Below are 18,969 nucleotides of genomic sequence, written 5' to 3' on the forward strand. Positions count from 1 at the left end.
CTTGGCAGTTTGATGGATCATGTTTATATATGGAAGTAATTATGTGCAGAGAGCAAATGAACTGATCAGACGGGGATTTCGCGGTTGGCAGTTGTTGCTAATAACTGACTGACTAATGACGCGCTCAGGTGTGGAAATGGCCAATGACCCCTGTTTGCTGAATTGGAATGAGGGGTGGGTTATATCGTTATAGCGCCGGCTAACCTCTTCACATTCTCCTCCAACGTGCGTCATCACCTAAGCCTCTCCCTGTCCCCCCCCATTGCCCTCATAGTATATCCTCTCTTGTACCCAGGTGGCAGGGACATGAGGACACAGATGGCTATCACACAGCGAGTCAAATCCCCCACCAAGACAATAAACACTCCCCAGCTGTGTGAGGCCTCATTTCTGGGCTCTGATGACTTACCTGATCCTCTTGTCTCCCTCAGGGCCGTCCACGCCACCCGAGGAGCTGCAGCTGAGAGCTCTGAACTCCTCGTCTGTGCTGGTGAGTTGGCGCCCTCCGCTGGAGCCAAATGGCATCATCGTCAGCTACAAGATTTTGTACACCGTCAACCTGAGTGAGCCTGAAGACGAGTGGAGGAATCTCTCCGAGGGTGGTATGTTCTCTAGTAACGATTGCGCGTTGAAACATGTTCATAGTGGAGATACTGGATGCAGCTGTTTGTGTCACAGCTGGTGTCGCTCATGTTCTCTTTCTCAGGGGGCATCTTTAGTGTGGAGGTCCACGGTTTGTCAGGGGGAACTCGGTACTTCCTTAAAGTGGGAGCTTCCACAAAAGTGGGATCAGGGCCTTTTTCACCCGTTATGGATGTTCAGACTCCCCTGTCCACATATGGTATGAATATTGCTTCTCTGCTTCAGCTAAACGCCCCACAGTCCTGCCCTGCATCACTATCACTATCACTGCCACATGACCAACCTCCTCCACTCCCCTTCCTGAAACACAAATGGCAACAAGATGGAAAATAAACGTTGATGTCGGCCCAGTTTTAGTTATCGATAACGATACAAATGCTGTCGTGCGTCCTTAGTCAAAGTACAAACTCAAAACTATCTGAGTGTTTGGGGCAAGACTTGAAGTTTAATGTTAAATTTAATGCTCAATATGTCTGAGCTTGACCTGGTAAATTATAATATTCTTTCCTAGAAACTCTCATGTGTAAAAATTTCACTTATTTGTGAAACAATTGAGAATTGTGCACTTCTTTGTGTTACGGTCTATCACATAAAACATCAATGAGAATGTTTGAATACTTTATGCAAGCATTGAGCCAGGACCATAGAGACTGTCTAACAAACAAAATGGTCTTTCACTTTTCCTTACCTTTTACTTTGAAACTTTTCGAGTGAACAGAGGAACACAGAGTAACACTCTTGTTTGCATGTGAATGGAAGTGGAGATGTGTGGGTGGCTGAGTTTTCCTGCCATCTGTTTTTTTTTCCTCTTCTGCTAATCCACACTGCCAATATGAATGAATATGAACAAAGGTCTGCTCTCCACAAGTCGAATGCAGCCAAATATCTCGACGATATTAACGTTCCCCTACATGAAAAATAAGTCCATCCTGTCTCAATTGTGCTGATTTCAATTTAGCCATCATTCCAGCCATTGCAGCGTTCCCTAAAGCTAAAATAAAAAAATGTTTCTAGTGATTTATAAGTCAAATATGAAACTCGGTAGCAGGATCAAATATTTTCTACCTGTCTTCTGTGCTACGTTGTAAAATTTGTATGTTTAGCCTAATAAACATCCTAATTTTTTTTCTGCTTTGCCTGTTTTACCAGAGCTGGACATTCACGCAGTCACAGGCATCATAGTCGGCGTTTGCTTGGGACTTATTTGCATCCTCCTCTGCATGTGTTTCAGCTTTCGAAACGGCAAACCCAGGTCAGTGTTTACACTCTACGCATGTTTTCTATTTAGCTGCAATTCCTAAGAACGCCCTGAAGGTGGACCTCAATAAACTTTAGTCCAACTAAAAGGGGGATTCAGCTAAAAAGTGAAACTTCTATATTTGACAGCTCTTTAGAAAGATGTGCTAGAAGCATTTATTTCTGTTAGTTTCGATACATATGGGTTTTAGTAGATGAAATCATACAAATCAGTCTCTTCAGAGATTTTAATATTGCATAAGACGGTTATAAAAGCGTTGCTCGCAACGTCAAACAGCTCTGCGCTTCCTCCTGAGTTTGTGATTTTTAAAGTAGAAAAAAAAAGTGGGAGATGCTCTTGGTTAGAACATCAAGTCGGCTCAGATAGCTGATTCTTCTTCCACTTGGGGCTCTTACAGTCTTGTCAGTTTTTCCATTATGTAGATTTCTTCATTAATTCCAGCGAAATCGGTTTAGAGTCTCTGCTTCTCTCTGTCCCAATTTCTCTGTTATTGCAAGTCTTCATTAGAATTTCAACTAAATATGTATTATTCCTGAACAGAAACATTCAAAAGCAAATTACATGCAAGAGTTTTTCTTTTGTATTACATCTTATCAAAACAGTTTTATCTTTGAACATGTCTTGAATATATATGATCATGGGTATTATCAATCATTTTACATGTTCATCAGCATAGAAGGCTCCTATGAAAAATGTACTCTTAATTTAGGGGAGTGAGAAAAAAAAAATGTGTATATATATATATATGACGTTTTCCATAAGAATTCCCTCTACTTTGATATTTTTTCACATACATCGCTATATACCTGTTTATTATTTCAATATTTCCTCCTCTTTCCATCTTTTCTTTTACATTGTCACTTGAGTGAGTATAAGTCTTTGTTAATTCATGCTAATTGGCATGGGATTGTTGTTGCACAATGAACTAAGACATTGTGAGATCCTCTCTAGTCCGGTGTTTTTAATACTTCTTTATTGTAATAATCTCTTTCTTATAGATATCTAAATAATTCATGATTATTCAGGTCCTAGTTATCTCTAATTTCCTGGAAACCTTTTAATCTCGTCCTCTGTTCTCTAAAGCCCTTCCTGTTGTGACTCCTCCAATGTGTGAATCAGTGATCTTAAAATGAGTTCAAATGTTCTTGTCACACGATATCCTCTTTAAAGTTTGTAAATCTCGTATTGCCTTTGTATTTTTTGGCGATCCTGTACCTGCCTCCAGAGTGTTAGTCTCCTTGCCTAACAGTCAGATTCCAACCCCCACACAGAGAGCCGTCTGGAGGCCTGAGCTCCACAGCTGTGACTCCTCAGTGCAGGAAAGGCGGCTGCCCTGCTCCAGCCAGTGTGCCTGAGTGCAGCGATAGCCACGAACTGGAGACACTGATGCCTCCAGGCACCCAGGAGTCGGGTCAGCAGCCAACAAAAGACCCGGAGGAACAGAGTCTGATGGCAAGTTCTAATCCGAGGGGGAAGGGGGACGATGCTCCTGCACCTGAACTGAAGGTCAAAACCTTCAATGGGAGGCGGGGAGGAGGGGGCAAGCCTGTAGTTCTTTACGTAATTTTATTTTTTTTGTGTGTGTGTCGATAGAGTGACGACTCTCACTTTGATGCCTCTGATGTGCTGTTTCTCTCGCAGATTGCTTGGAATGGCTCTGTGAGTCATAACTGGGTCAACAGGATCACCCGATACAGAGACACTATAACAGAAGAGTCTCCGGCGCTGACGAACGGAGCGCTCAACATGTTCATCACTGCGCCTGGCACGGTAAAACAACCAGCGATGCACACTGACTTTTGTGTTTCAAACACGAGTCTCTTCCTTTTTGTTAAAGCATGTAAAAATGTCAGTTTTCCTCTTTTCAATAAAGAGTTTATGTCTGGGACAGAACATGGAGACATATTTTTGCAGCTTCAAAGCAGACAAAAAAATAATGTTTATTATCAGCAGATTCTTTATGATATAAATATTTTTTTTCTTAGTACTCACTTTCTTCTTTAATATTTTTGTCCTTTCTTAGAGAGGTCTGCCTTACCCACTCTATGACTTTATTAATGCCACACATGGTTTGTCACTGGCCGTCACAGCAATAATCTATTTTTTCAATTTATTCATGTGTTTTTTTCTTCATACTGCTTCTTAGTACTAACGGTTCAAGAGAATCGCTAACTGAAAGCCCTAAAAATAATAGCAGCCTCATTGTGTTGCAGGAAACAGACGATCATCTCTCCCCGTCTCTGTGCAGTAACCAGGTGGAGGCAGAAGTCATTGTGCACTCTGAGTTGTCGGACCCCCCTGGGAGGGAGAAGGAGGAGGGCAGCGAGCGGGATTCTATCGCTACCCGGGGACCGTCGTTATCAGAGGACGTGTACTCCCCTCTGAGTCGGCCGAGTTCGCCGAGAGAAGAGGCGGAGCACCTCGAAAACCTTTCCGCTCGGGGGGCTGAAAGTCCCCCGAGTCTTCCCGCAAGAACATTAGCGGCTCATCACAACGAGGAGGCAGAAGGCGCCAGGCAACAGGAGAACGCCGACAGGGAGCCACAGCCGGACACATGCCTCACCAATGGCTTCCACTCTCCTAAGACTCCGAGGCCCATGCTGAAATCTGAGCATCTGGAAATGGAAGACTCCAGACACTGCCCGTCCGCTGCAGGGAAGGCTATCTCTGCTGGACTACCTTCTGCACCCTTTGTCAGCCCCGGCTTCGTGCACTCTACCTCAGCTGCTCACATATATCTGTGCCCTTAACTTCATCTACGCAGGGACATTTCAGACTTTTTCTTTTTCTTATTTTCCAGGAAGAATCCATGAAAAAATATATTTTTATGCACATTATCACTGGATTTTTTCTCTTCCTTGCATAGGTACTCTGAATCCATCATTTCACATATGTGTATACTGTATACATAAGAAGACATGTTTTCTGTAGAGGTCCAGAACTGTTTCAGGTTCTACATCTTTGTGGATTCTTTCCAGATCACAAAAAGAAGACAGGAAAGTTTGAATATAAGCAGAGCAGAACCTGAGTGAAGTCGCCCCCCTCCCCACCTTCTTCAAATCAGACAAAATTGGTGTTTGTGCATCAAAATGTTTTGTTTGTGCCGCTATCAATTTAAAGATATTATGAAATTTTTCCAGACGTCATGAAAGGTCATCCAGCAACCCCTACCTTCAATCAGACAAAATTGGTGTCAATCAACTCGACTATGTTTGTGCAGCTAAAGTTTTTGTTTATGCTGCTCTGGCTTTGAAGATATTAATGAAAGTTTAAAGAGCAAAAGGTCAACCAGCCCCCCCCTCCCGACCTACTTTTACTAAATCAAAATGAAATTAAACTTTTATTAATATCTTCAAAGCCAAAGCAGCACAAACAAAAATCTTTGCAAACCAGCACAAATGTAGTCGAGTTGATTGACACCAATTTTGTCTGATTTGAGAGTAGGTAGGGGTTGCTGGATGACCTTTCATGACGTCTGGAAAAATTTCATAATATCTTTAAATTGATAGCGGCACAAACAAAACATTTTGATGCACAAACACCAATTTTGTCTGATTTGAAGAAGGTGGGGAGGGGGGGCGACTTCACTCAGGTTCTGCTCTGCTTATATTCAAACTTTCCTGTCTTCTTTTTGTGATCTGGAAAGAATCCACAAAGATGTAGAACCTGAAACAGTTCTGGACCTCTACAGAAAACATGTCTTCTTATGTATACAGTATACACATATGTGAAATGATGGATTCAGAGTACCTATGCAAGGAAGAGAAAGAAATCCAGTGATAATGTGCATAAAAATATATTTTTTCATGGATTCTTCCTGGAAAATAAGAAAAAGAAAAAGTCTGAAATGTCCCTGCGTAGATGAAGTTAAGGGCACAGATATATGTGAGCAGCTGAGGTAGAGTGCACGAAGCCGGGGCTGACAAAGGGTGCAGAAGGTAGTCCAGCAGAGATAGCCTTCCCTGCAGCGGACGGGCAGTGTCTGGAGTCTTCCATTTCCAGATGCTCAGATTTCAGCATGGGCCTCGGAGTCTTAGGAGAGTGGAAGCCATTGGTGAGGCATGTGTCCGGCTGTGGCTCCCTGTCGGCGTTCTCCTGTTGCCTGGCGCCTTCTGCCTCCTCGTTGTGATGAGCCGCTAATGTTCTTGCGGGAAGACTCGGGGGACTTTCAGCCCCCCGAGCGGAAAGGTTTTCGAGGTGCTCCGCCTCTTCTCTCGGCGAACTCGGCCGACTCAGAGGGGAGTACACGTCCTCTGATAACGACGGTCCCCGGGTAGCGATAGAATCCCGCTCGCTGCCCTCCTCCTTCTCCCTCCCAGGGGGGTCCGACAACTCAGAGTGCACAATGACTTCTGCCTCCACCTGGTTACTGCACAGAGACGGGGAGAGATGATCGTCTGTTTCCTGCAACACAATGAGGCTGCTATTATTTTTAGGGCTTTCAGTTAGCGATTCTCTTGAACCGTTAGTACTAAGAAGCAGTATGAAGAAAAAAACACATGAATAAATTGAAAAAATAGATTATTGCTGTGACGGCCAGTGACAAACCATGTGTGGCATTAATAAAGTCATAGAGTGGGTAAGGCAGACCTCTCTAAGAAAGGACAAAAATATTAAAGAAGAAAGTGAGTACTAAGAAAAAAAATATTTATATCATAAAGAATCTGCTGATAATAAAACATTATTTTTTTGTCTGCTTTGAAGCTGCAAAAATATGTCTCCATGTTCTGTCCCAGACATAAACTCTTTATTGAAAAGAGGAAAACTGACATTTTTACATGCTTTAACAAAAAGGAAGAGACTCGTGTTTGAAACACAAAAGTCAGTGTGCATCGCTGGTTGTTTTACCGTGCCAGGCGCAGTGATGAACATGTTGAGCGCTCCGTTCGTCAGCGCCGGAGACTCTTCTGTTATAGTGTCTCTGTATCGGGTGATCCTGTTGACCCAGTTATGACTCACAGAGCCATTCCAAGCAATCTGCGAGAGAAACAGCACATCAGAGGCATCAAAGTGAGAGTCGTCACTCTATCGACACACACACAAAAAAATAAAATTACGTAAAGAACTACAGGCTTGCCCCCTCCTCCCCGCCTCCCATTGAAGGTTTTGACCTTCAGTTCAGGTGCAGGAGCATCGTCCCCCTTCCCCCTCGGATTAGAACTTGCCATCAGACTCTGTTCCTCCGGGTCTTTTGTTGGCTGCTGACCCGACTCCTGGGTGCCTGGAGGCATCAGTGTCTCCAGTTCGTGGCTATCGCTGCACTCAGGCACACTGGCTGGAGCAGGGCAGCCGCCTTTCCTGCACTGAGGAGTCACAGCTGTGGAGCTCAGGCCTCCAGACGGCTCTCTGTGTGGGGGTTGGAATCTGACTGTTAGGCAAGGAGACTAACACTCTGGAGGCAGGTACAGGATCGCCAAAAAATACAAAGGCAATACGAGATTTACAAACTTTAAAGAGGATATCGTGTGACAAGAACATTTGAACTCATTTTAAGATCACTGATTCACACATTGGAGGAGTCACAACAGGAAGGGCTTTAGAGAACAGAGGACGAGATTAAAAGGTTTCCAGGAAATTAGAGATAACTAGGACCTGAATAATCATGAATTATTTAGATATCTATAAGAAAGAGATTATTACAATAAAGAAGTATTAAAAACACCGGACTAGAGAGGATCTCACAATGTCTTAGTTCATTGTGCAACAACAATCCCATGCCAATTAGCATGAATTAACAAAGACTTATACTCACTCAAGTGACAATGTAAAAGAAAAGATGGAAAGAGGAGGAAATATTGAAATAATAAACAGGTATATAGCGATGTATGTGAAAAAATATCAAAGTAGAGGGAATTCTTATGGAAAACGTCATATATATATATATACACATTTTTTTTTTCTCACTCCCCTAAATTAAGAGTACATTTTTCATAGGAGCCTTCTATGCTGATGAACATGTAAAATGATTGATAATACCCATGATCATATATATTCAAGACATGTTCAAAGATAAAACTGTTTTGATAAGATGTAATACAAAAGAAAAACTCTTGCATGTAATTTGCTTTTGAATGTTTCTGTTCAGGAATAATACATATTTAGTTGAAATTCTAATGAAGACTTGCAATAACAGAGAAATTGGGACAGAGAGAAGCAGAGACTCTAAACCGATTTCGCTGGAATTAATGAAGAAATCTACATAATGGAAAAACTGACAAGACTGTAAGAGCCCCAAGTGGAAGAAGAAGAATGAAACCACTTCTAGTGGTTTCAGGAAGTTGTTTTAAGTTGTTTTCTGTACCTAGAATAATTCCCGAACAGCTGACTTTCCTTTTATGACGGGGGGGGGGTAGAAGGGGGCAAAAGGTCAGTGCTTTCTTCAACCATCACACTCAGCTGATTGACAAACTGACTGAAGGGAAAAAACACAAATGTGAGCTACTAGCTCTGAAAACTCATCCACACAAGTTGAAATCCCAGCAGTGGTATAATGGGAAGGGGAAAAAAAGAAAGTCTGGCCCACAGCTAGATCCAATAAACTAATCAATATTTGTTTTCTGTGAACAGCTAAACATTTAGACACAGCAGTAGATTAAAACTGTCGCTGATATTCTGTTATTGCACAGGCATTTAAACTTTCACGTTGAAACCAAAGAGTCTCCGTCTCCCTGCAGCATTTATCACAGCCCTGCTTGCTTTAGTTATCAAAACTGCAGCTTGGAAATATCGATTCATTCACATGGTGGGCGCTGAGATTTGATTTCTGACCGCGAGCTTTTAAAAGTGGTCAGTTATTTAATTCTTACGTTTCACTAGTGATGTAGAAAGTGAGAAAAGAAGCACCTTTGAGACAAAACACAAATTTGCTCTTGATTTGAGACAATGTAGTTTTTTATTTTTTTTTTCCAAGAGAAGTGTTATCATGCATGATACAATTTTAAAAATATGGAAGCGCAAATGCATGGTAATAATTGCTGTTGATGGATCAATTTAGCATATTTACAGGGCAATGGTACAGATGGTAGCATTTATACAGATGCCACCATCTGTTTCATTGTGCACTTTCATTCAAATCAGAAATGACCTATTATATTATTATACGACCCGAATCCAACATCCTGCTGGAGTTTTTAAAGTTATGAAACTTGAAGGCATTTTAGCAGCAATGTTGGATAATTTGCAGCATCATTCTTGAGTCACGAGGTCAAGTCAAAGTAAGCAGAATCAGTTTAAAGGAGGGTGAGCACTACAAAAACAGAACACTAACTTATTTCTAGTTTCTGATGAATTTTCACTTTTCTGACGGCATATTAGAGCAATACCGTTTAATTTCTTTTTGCTTCATTTCAGTATACACGCGCCATTCGGAACAGGAGCACAATGAATGCGACACACATACTTTAAAGAAGTAAACAAATTTTATTTCTCTTAACTTTAGGAAGCAGTACAATAGGAGCTGAACTGATTTAGACTGATGTCTGTATGAGATGAGAGGCTTAACCCTTGTAGAGAAACGTGGTGTAAAATTTTAAAAAGTCTGACGAGTGATTTTTACCCAACAGTGCTTGGCAATGTTTTTTTTTAAAATTATTTTTGCAATGAAAACTGTCAGTGTTTCATTGGCGTATTGGCATGATGAAATGATGGAGGTGAAATAGTTTTCTATACGTAGAATTATACACTGGTCACAGCAAGCTGTGCATATCTCTCCAAGCCAGGAACTCCTTTCTACAGGAAGTGTAGACTGATCTCTATGGTCCCTCAGAAGATTAGCCACTAGTCCTGAACATGGCATGCTTTTTGTTTTTAGGGATGGGAGGTTGGGAAGAGGAGAGAGGAATGTTTGAGGGTGACGGATTTCAAATGTTACAGATAAATCTAGTCATTTGCAACAAACAAGATTTTGTTGCAACTATTTCGACAGGGATCCACCCGCTGAAGTTTTATGAATGGTCAAAACATTTGGGGAACTCACGGGCAATTTTAGCTGCAGATCATGTTGCCCGTGTCTTCAGATATTGATTACAAAGCCGGCATACGCTCCTCAATTTAACTTGTGGGTATGTACGGGAGACCCTTCCTGATTTTAGCACAGTCTATTTTGGGAACAGTAGTCCAAAATTGGACCAAAGCCAATTCTTAAGGTGTCAAACTGTTCCTCCCATCACCTAAATATGCTTAATGACAGTTTATGGGTGATGGGTTTTTTTTTTGTTTTTTTTTTTTTGTACGAATCCAATTGCCCAGGTCCCTCTTGAAAATGAGATCTAGATCTCAACGGGGTTTACCTGGTTAAATAAAGGAAACAAAAAAAAAAAAAATTTGTTCCATTTTGTACATTACCCGACTCTGGAGCAGCTGAAGATATTCTTCCAACTGGGCTGTAAATCTCTGCAGCTCATCAAGACTTACTGTGAGCCTCTTAGCTGTTTCTCTGCGTGATGCGCCCCTTGCTGGCCCTTTCGGTTTAGGTGCACGGCCTTGTCTTGGCAGGTTTGCGGCGCCTGTGTCATACTCTTCGTTTTCGGATGACGGATTAAGCAGTCCTCCATGGGAGGTTGGCGGCTCAGGATACTGAGCACCGAAGCTCTCTCCGACTTTTATCCCTGTACTGAACAAACCTCTCAGGCATTCACAGAACAGCTGTATTGAGGCTGAATTTTAAATGACACACACCGACTCTGCTTTCTCATTAGTTGACAGTAGATAAACAAATAATAAAATACTTTTTTTTGCCCATTTTTCTTCTGTGTTGCTTTTGTATTTCTGTCTTCTCATGCTTCAGTACTTGTTTTTTGCTCCACCCTGATCTGTTTTGGATCACCTGTGTTTTTTGTGTTGTTGTTGTTGTTTTTGTTGTGCTCTGCTGCCGTTTGTTGCAACAGCTCAGTTTTCCCAGCAGACACAATATGTGAAGAAAACTGGCAGAATGACCATGTCTCACATCCTCTCCTCCTTTCACTGCACCATTACCTCATGTCACGCTTGCTGCTGTTGCGTCAGCGTTACAAACATCTGTCGGCGTCGGTCCGCGTTGGTCTCTACAACCGTGCATGTGAACACCTTTGGCTTCAAATCAGCAAATACTCCTGGAGCAGACGCACATGAATGTGGAGTCAGATTTACATGCCTGGTCTTTTAAATCCTGCTGCAGAGGACGGGTGATTGTGTTGAACCTCATTTCAGGAAATCTTCATAGCTTTTTCCCTATTGTTTGATTTATTCTGGAATATAATGACATCATAACATGAAAAGTGGCAAGTTTTATTAATGAAAAGAGTTTTGTAATGTCCCCCTCTTGTTTAATCACACCTTTATTTCCTCTTCGAGGGCTGATACAGAGTCATACTCGCCTTTCATTTAATTATGAATTATTTTTAACATACTTGCGGTAAATCGCTGTTCGCATTTTAATGACTTAATGAGACCTAATTACTAGAAATGGAACAGAGGATACAAGGAGCCGTCAGGGGTGTTCTGTCTGTGTTGAAACACATTACCAGCTACATAGAAGCTTTAATATGCTTCTCATGTGCAAGTCTTTAGTTTGACTGATTTTTGCATTTGCTCTTTGGGTGTGTTGATGCATCTGTACAGCAGCTTTTTTTTCTTCTTCTTCAGTGTAGATATGTGTGGATGTGTCAGCTGCCTCACTCAGCACAACCTCTTCATCAGGAGGTGATGGTGGGGAGTCAGGCCTCATTTAATCAAGGGAAGAATTCCATTTCCCATAAACTTAATTAGTCGGTCGGCAGAGATGGGGAAGCTGGAAGTAACCTGCTCCGTGTGTATGTGAAAGTCGACCAATTTAAAGATGAACTATAAAAGTGATTTTTCAGATTAGATTGTCGTCGGAACAAAGACATGACATCATGCAACGCAGAATTTTCTACGCTGATTGACAAAACGCAATGGTTAACTTCGACGATGCTTCCCTGAGCTCATACCGCTTTCATGCTATTGCATATCTGCCTTTCATTTCCATACAAAAAGACAGTAGAATAGGTAGATTAGGCTTTGGCACAATTTTAGAATAATCAATTCAATCACCAGATTAGCCAGATGGTCAAATAATTATTTGGAAACATTATTGGAGAATCTACCAGACGCAATTTATGCCACACAAGCGGCACACCGCTGCATGATATGGTGTCCGGACGCTGTGTCTGAACTGATGAGGGTTCACTCGGGATGCAGAAGGCTTGAAACTGAAGGTGAAATGGATAACTTGGCCTGCTTAGTAAATAGTTCAGTAAAAAAGAAAATATGACTTACCTGAAAGAACTCATAGAGGTTTAAAGCTTCACTTCCAACGTATCAATTGATCTGTAAATATAGAAATAAATTAAGAGTATGACTGCATAAGAAGCACGCTGCATTCTCGCACTAAAAAACTGCAACAAATTCCACACCACTAATTAAAACATAAATGCGCTATTCAGAATGAGAGAGCATAGAAGTGCTCTACATGCTTCATAGACGTAACAAGACGTGTTATACCACATCATTTCCAAACATTTAAATCTGAGTAACATGCAGTTTTCAGCAGGTGTGCAAGCAATAAATATTTGACAAAAGCAAAACCTGATGCTCCCTCACCTATTGTAGAAAGATGTCATATCATTGTGAGCTGGTTGAAAATAAAACAGTTTTTCTTGGAGTGGTGGTAGCATACAGCCAGCTAGACATTAACCTTCTGTTTTAGCTGACTTCAGCGGTGTAAACCAATTCAATACAAAACCGTTCAGAACAGAAGGATACGGCAGACATTAATAGTTTACAGTTGTTCAGCTTATGTTGTTTATTTGGACATTTGTGTGCCTGTGTGGGGTTATGTTGGTGAGCCTGCCAGTTGTTCCAAACACAGCAGAGCAACGGGTTTAGATTTTTGTGCACAATTGGCTTGTGTCCTTGGAAGAATTGTACGGTCACGTCAACTCCCGTTTTAATGCGAAGGTGCATCCAAACAAGTTGTTTCATAAAACAAGGAATTGTAATTGATAGAAGGAACATTCTTCAGGATGATTTTCCGATTGAGAAAGGCAAAGAAGTCGAGCAATCTTTAATTCTTCAAAATCTTTAATTGCGACAGGAATCTCTAGTCCTGAGTTTGAGTGGTTGCACAGTGTGACTGCCAATTTAGAACCAAAGACAAGCTATAACAAACTTTAAGCAGCATTAGATGTTTCCTGGAAAAATGATGCAATGAGATTCTTGTTCAAATTTGCCAAGGCTTGAGCACTTGCTTTGTTTTCTCCTTCCTTTGCATCCCAGGTACACATTTCTGCTAACCTTCCCTTAGGAGGGAATGAGTGTTAACAACCCAGAGCTTTTACTGATGCAAAAATGTCTTCAGCAGTAATGGCTACTAACCATCAGACTACTCCACACACTGTAAAAAGCCTTAAGGTTTGTCAGGGAATCTTGCTGCTTGACAAAATAATATTTCTTTTTGTCAAGCAATTCAGGCCAGGATGTTAAAAGTGATTTCAGAGCAAAGTGAGGCAAGTCACTGTATAATGCTATCAAATGTCAGTGCAAAGGCAAAGTAAAACATTAAAATTAAAATTTATAAGGGAAAAAAAAAAACCTTGGCTGTGACATAAAAAAGCAGTGAAAGAGAAACGATGACCTTCCAATGATTGCAAAATGAGGACTGGGGAAAAATAGTGGTTTTGTGTTAGAAGAGCTCTTTTGAGAAAAGCTGAACTTTCTTTTTGCACTCCAGAGTCAAGGGGAAAAGACTTCTGAGATTAAATGTTCTTGTTGTATTCAGTTTATCTGATTTATACAAATCAACATAAGGCCAACTTCACAAAAAGCCAGCACACATTTTTCAAGATTTTCATAATTTTTACTTTTTTTTTGCTGTTGTATCCTTTTCTAAGAAATGATAAATGTACTTTTGTTCACTTTACTGTTTGGTTAGCATGAGAACTACATCCTGTGGTCTCATGCATTTTACAAAGTGCATGTTATGCATAATGCATGGCAAAGGATGCTGACTTTCAAGTTATCAATTGTCCTCAGAACAGTGATTAGTCTATTTAAAGCCATGCAGTACAGTTGCTAAAATACATAAGCAATCCAGCAGCAAACTCAAAACATCAATCAGCATTTGACAACAATTTATGCTGACTGTATTTAGATGATTAGCATTTTAATGTACTATATTATCACATAATGGGATGTACTTTCACTTGTCTGCCCTTTCTGAAGAGAGTAAACTAATTATCAAATGTTCTGCAGAAAAAGGTTTATGAACTTGATATACCGGGAAAAAGGAACACAAAGATTTCCAAGGATTTGGAAATGACTGTATATGCTGCGTTCACACTCTACTTGAGAAGTGGAAAATTTGGGATTATGTTGAAACCAAGCCAATGCGAGCTATACCAAAAAAATAATTCAGCCAATTGTTTCTGATTCAAAGAAAAGCGCCCAAATAGCTTCAGCTAGCGCATATTGAACTCCGAAAAAAAAAAAGTACTGCGGTAGTTTCAAGATGCACAATAAAGAAAAACTTGAAGGAAAAGTGACTACATGGTAAAGTCACCAGAAGATTGTGGTTACTAGAGTAACGCCTGCTTTCGGTATGCCACACAACACAAACACGAGCCTCAAAACATGAAGTGACCAAAATGTAACTTGATGGCCGCAACCACTGACACGTTTGTAGAGGAGTCCCTGGGGATTAAAATGTACGACTCTGTGAATACGACTCACACAACTGTGTACGACTCAAATAAATTAATTATTCTTTAAATAATCAAAAAGCAACATTTAAATTGAGGATACTTGGAAGGAAACCCAGTCACATCATTTGTAGCACAAGCTCTCTGCTGATCGGGACGATAAGGGAGTTGAAATCAATTTCCGAAGCGTTCTGTGTGGGAACCGCTGCAAAGAGAGAGGTGTCTTGAGGTCACCGAGTCGCCATAACAACCATTAGCCACTGTCTACATGCCAGCCAGCTGCCTACGAAGCATGCCAGAAAGAAGTCGTTTCTGTCTTCCCGTCTAAAGCGTAAACATTTGGAGTTTGCCTAACTTCACCGGAGCTTTAAACTTTGGTCAGATGAAACAGACTGAAGTTTTCGGGCTGGGCTTACTGGAAACGGAGAACAAATATGTAGAAAAGCAGTGTTAAGTTTTCATGAGGGTTTGTGATGCTGATGCAGTGAACCCATTCCTCTTCAAAAGACCTTGAGAACCTTATAGGAGAGTGTAGCGTTATGTAAGTGGATCTTTTATGATTCTACACATAGGGCCAAATCAAAAGACAAAACAATAGCTTTCTATCATGGCCGTCACAGGATCCAGGACTAAAAAATAGGAAATCTGTATGTGAAATGGAGAAAAAAATAATAATCTAGAGAGAAACACAGAACAGGTTCCTAGATCCCTGTTCTATGTTTGCTCAATCGTGACAAATTATCGTCATACTGGAAAAATGATTGTTGTAGAAAAAGTCTGTAATTATGGAAGTTGTGATTTTGTCAGAAATAATTATTTCTTAATATGTGATTTTTTTACCCAGTTTGTACCCATTTTAGAAATTGGTCTTTCATTTTATCCCACTGCAGTGAAAGACTGATTTATTTATGCTTTTTTTTACAGATCTTTACCAGCGGTGCCAATAAACTCTTGCTGTGCCAATCTCAGTTTTAAAGATCCTCCTCCAAGAACGGTCTCCGCTCTATTTCAGAACGGCCCGTTTTATAAATGTTCTGTTAAATCCATCCGTGCTGCCAACTTTGCAGAGACGAGTAAAATGTTTCAAAGTATGATGTTTTGCCCAAATTTATCACATAGTAAAAGAAGCTGGACAAGTGAGGAAAAATGCTTTCTTTTTCACATACTCTGAGAGATCCTTGTAGAAAGTCATACGAAATAAAGCTAAACTGTCTTAGACCTTTCATGGTACATCCTAGTTAACTGATCTTTTTTTCCTCTCCTCCTGTCTTCCACAGAAAAGCCTGTTTCAGTGGAACTGAGCTGTGGTGCTGGGCCCAGCCATGTGGTTCTGGAGCTAGGTTTGCCACTTTTGCTGGACTGCAACCTGGGGTCCAGCGACACTCCTTTCAATGTCACCTGGTTCAAGGATGGCCAGATCCTGCCACAGGCGCCGGGAGATCGCCTGCAGTATTTGACCAACGGATCCCTCTTGTTGTCGCCCACCTCCGCAGACAGCCAGCCTCCCCAGAACGTAGAGGGCAGCTACAGCTGTGTGAGTGCCAGCGCCATCGGAGTCCTGACCAGCCGGACTGTCAACGTGCTGCTTGCAAGTAGGCGTCGCACAATTCACAGGACACTCTGCTGTCATTTTGAAGATTGTAATTGAGCTCATGTAAGGCTGAGGCTCAGTCCCGTCTGCAGATGAGCATTACATGATGTCTGTCTGCCTGTGTTTGTTGGCTCTATTCAGACTCCAGTGATCCTTTTCAACTGTGTTTGTCTTTCTTTTCTTTTTTTTTCTGGGTGGAACGGGATGCACACACTTGAATTGATTGATGTAGCTAGCTATCAACAAGCTTCTGATTGATTTCCAGCTGGATATTTGACTCTTTTTCCTCATAAAAAATAGCAGAGATCATTCAAATTGACCAGTTTTCTGACCTGGACTCTGTCTTAAAACTTAGTGCAAGAAAGGCAGAGTTGTGTTTGGTTGATTTTAGGCCTCTTTATCCATTCGAAAACAGTTTCGATGTGGGTTTGTCCTTTTTGAATGCCAAACTACTATGTATCATTTCACCAAGAACAATTAAAAGTGGCACAAACCATTGAAAGTCCCAAAGTCACAATGGCTTTCATGCTGATAATTGTTCTACAAAGTCTTAACCCAAACTTTATATGAATGCCTTTTGTTTTAAATTACTTTATTTTGAAACCAGAGCCTTATTAGGAGTCAAAGTCAAAGGTTGCCAACAATACACCAAAATTCAGATTAATGTATTTTGGCTTGTAACTTCTAAATCCAATAAATCACACCATGGGGGCGACTGTGGCTCTGTGGGAAGAACAGTCATCTTGTGATTGGAAGGTTGTAGGTTCGACTCCAGCTTCCACATGTTGATGCGTGCAACTTGGGCACTTAACTCCAAGTTGCCTACTAATCTGCATATCAGTGTATAAATGTGTGTGCGCTTGTGAGTGTGACTCCACTGTAAAGTTCTTTGAGTGTTCAAAATTGTTGGAAAAGCGCTATATAAGTTCAGCCCATTTATATTTATATGGAAGCAGTGGAGCAATATGCATAAAGTAGACCAATCCACACTCACTTCTGAATGACTGGTCTCTGATATGTAGGTGAATTCTGTCTGTCTCCATGTAAAAGTCATTCTGTACAATTCCTGTTTGATAAATTAGTGCTTTATCAAATCCTAAAACTAAAATGTCACACACTACATCCTACTCTGCTCATAAGGCTCATGAGGTTGGTAGCTGGTGAGGCACTGACTTAATCATAATCATATTTACATTATAGACCCCCTGCATGTTATTGTTTCATAAGGAAATTTTGCGCATGCGGACAATGCTGGAGGGCAAAAAGACTGTCCCTTTACATGCCATTCATAGCCGCGCTGCCGCCGTAGAATAACTCCATTAACTCAATCAAAAACACTGTACATTATATACATAAGCTAAAATATGGAAAATCAGTTCATATGTTAAATGTTTTTAACCTTTTATCGGAGATGTACAGACTGGAGGAGCATGCTCCCGTAGAGTGGCAGCCAGTGCAGTTAGTGAGAGGTTGATCAATCCCAGGTGAGACTCAACTCGCTGCTGCCTCACCGGCTTCGCTTCCGAGCGTTTGAATGGGAAAATGCGAAACTTAAGCGATTTTGAAGAAAAATAATCAGAATTGATTAAGCTAAATGAAAACTAGGTACTTTATAGCAGTGGTCCCCAACCACCGGGCCGGTCCGCGGACCAAATGGTACCGGGCCGCGCAAGAAATAATGAACTACTTCCGGATCTTTTATTATGAAAATCCTAAACCGGATTTTACCGGTTACGTGTTGCGCGTCAAAATTGAGCCAACTTGCAGCAGAATGAGTAACAAAACAACATCGGAGTACAGTGAACCCTCGCTATTTCGCGGTTCACCTTTCGCGGTGTCGCTGCTTCACGGATTTGCATCGTGCTTTGTGTTCTGCATTCTGATTGGCTAAACAGTTTCTCCGCTTCTCCTCTACCTGTGTGTCAACAACGTTGCGGTTTAATATGTACACATACGTAAAACAGCTTGCCAAATTTAACATAATCGATGGTGGCATGTCGGTTTATAAGAATTTTTTTGCCCAGAAGAAAAAAGAGCGACAACAACAACCGATAACTATGTTCTTCTCTCGAAAAAACACACCTGCACCGCAGGCTTTAGAAGAAAAAACCGCTACAGAGCGGAGTCAGGATGCAGCGGCTCAGTCAGAAGAGCAGTGAAATACACGGGAGTCACTATTTGTCCCACTGTACTTTTTTTTTTTTTTTTTCATAATCATTTTTTATTTTCTCCCGTTCTAATCCAATAACTCAGGTTGCGGTGGGGCGGCGCTGATCTCCGCAATTCGGGCACGGGAATCTGCTTTCAGTTCATTAAAATTATTATTAAAATTATTATTTTACAGTACAGTAGTTATTTGTAAAAAAAAAAAAAAAAGTGTATACAGTACTTTTTATTTGTTAAACAAATGTTTGGGCCTGTAAAAAGGTTTTGTTCTTTGGTTTCAATGTATTATGGAATATTTCATTGTGTAATGTAAAAAAATAAAGGTTCCTACTTCGCGGATTTCGCCCCTGCGAAAAACGAGGGGGTCCCCCCCCCGGTCCGCACGTCACTGCATAATATTTAGGCTTGCTAATTGCGGGGTCAAGGGATTGAGCTCTGAGTGACGGTGGAAAAGTGGCTGATCGTTGGTCACAATTAATTCTTCACACACTCCTCATCAGTAAAAGCTGAGGTCCACTTGAGAGAAACTGTTCAATTTGAGAGACATTTTCAGGAAAGAATGATAAAGAAACTAAATACAACATAACTTGCTTGACAGATTTTGACAACTGGTTCAA

At 41.0% G+C, this 18,969-nt stretch overlaps 2 protein-coding genes and 1 pseudogene across 2 annotated transcripts in view; 2 read left to right on the forward strand and 1 right to left on the reverse strand.

Moving 5' to 3' along the window:
• The window catches only part of LOC116719284 (immunoglobulin superfamily DCC subclass member 4-like), a 54,312-nt pseudogene extending 49,084 nt beyond the window's left edge, over positions 1–5,228 (forward strand).
• Positions 5,229–5,309: 81 nt separating this feature from the next.
• LOC116718195 (uncharacterized) lies at positions 5,310–7,645 on the reverse strand. The gene is made up of 3 exons (XM_032559910.1): positions 7,066–7,645; positions 6,749–6,877; positions 5,310–6,304 (listed from the first exon to the last, which is right to left on the reverse strand). The coding sequence occupies exons 1-3, from the start codon at positions 7,129–7,131 to the stop codon at positions 5,768–5,770; spliced, it is 732 nt and encodes a 243-aa protein (XP_032415801.1). The 5' UTR covers positions 7,132–7,645; the 3' UTR covers positions 5,310–5,767.
• Positions 7,646–15,841: 8,196 nt separating this feature from the next.
• Positions 15,842–18,969, forward strand: part of LOC116718929 (immunoglobulin superfamily DCC subclass member 4-like) — a gene marked incomplete at its 5' end in the record, with an annotated part of 36,247 nt that continues 33,119 nt past the window's right edge. Inside the window, one exon of the mRNA XM_032561231.1 lies at positions 15,842–16,187. Coding sequence (XP_032417122.1) covers positions 15,842–16,187 — 346 coding nt within the window. The remainder of the gene's footprint in view (positions 16,188–18,969) is intronic.

The sequence above is a fragment of the Xiphophorus hellerii genome, chromosome 4 (assembly GCF_003331165.1).
Source record: "Xiphophorus hellerii strain 12219 chromosome 4, Xiphophorus_hellerii-4.1, whole genome shotgun sequence".
Taxonomy (NCBI): Eukaryota; Metazoa; Chordata; class Actinopteri; order Cyprinodontiformes; family Poeciliidae; genus Xiphophorus; species Xiphophorus hellerii.

Excerpts from the sequence above, each read along its gene's own strand:
- LOC116718195 (XM_032559910.1), bottom strand. The coding sequence starts at position 7,131 with ATGCCTCCAGGCACCCAGGAGTCGGGTCAGCAGCCAACAAAAGACCCG. Across the intron at positions 6,878-7,065 it reads CGGAGGAACAGAGTCTGATG|ATTGCTTGGAATGGCTCTGT; the intron begins GCAAGTTCTAAT and ends TTTCTCTCGCAG. Across the intron at positions 6,305-6,748 it reads TCATCACTGCGCCTGGCACG|GAAACAGACGATCATCTCTC; the intron begins GTAAAACAACCA and ends ATTGTGTTGCAG.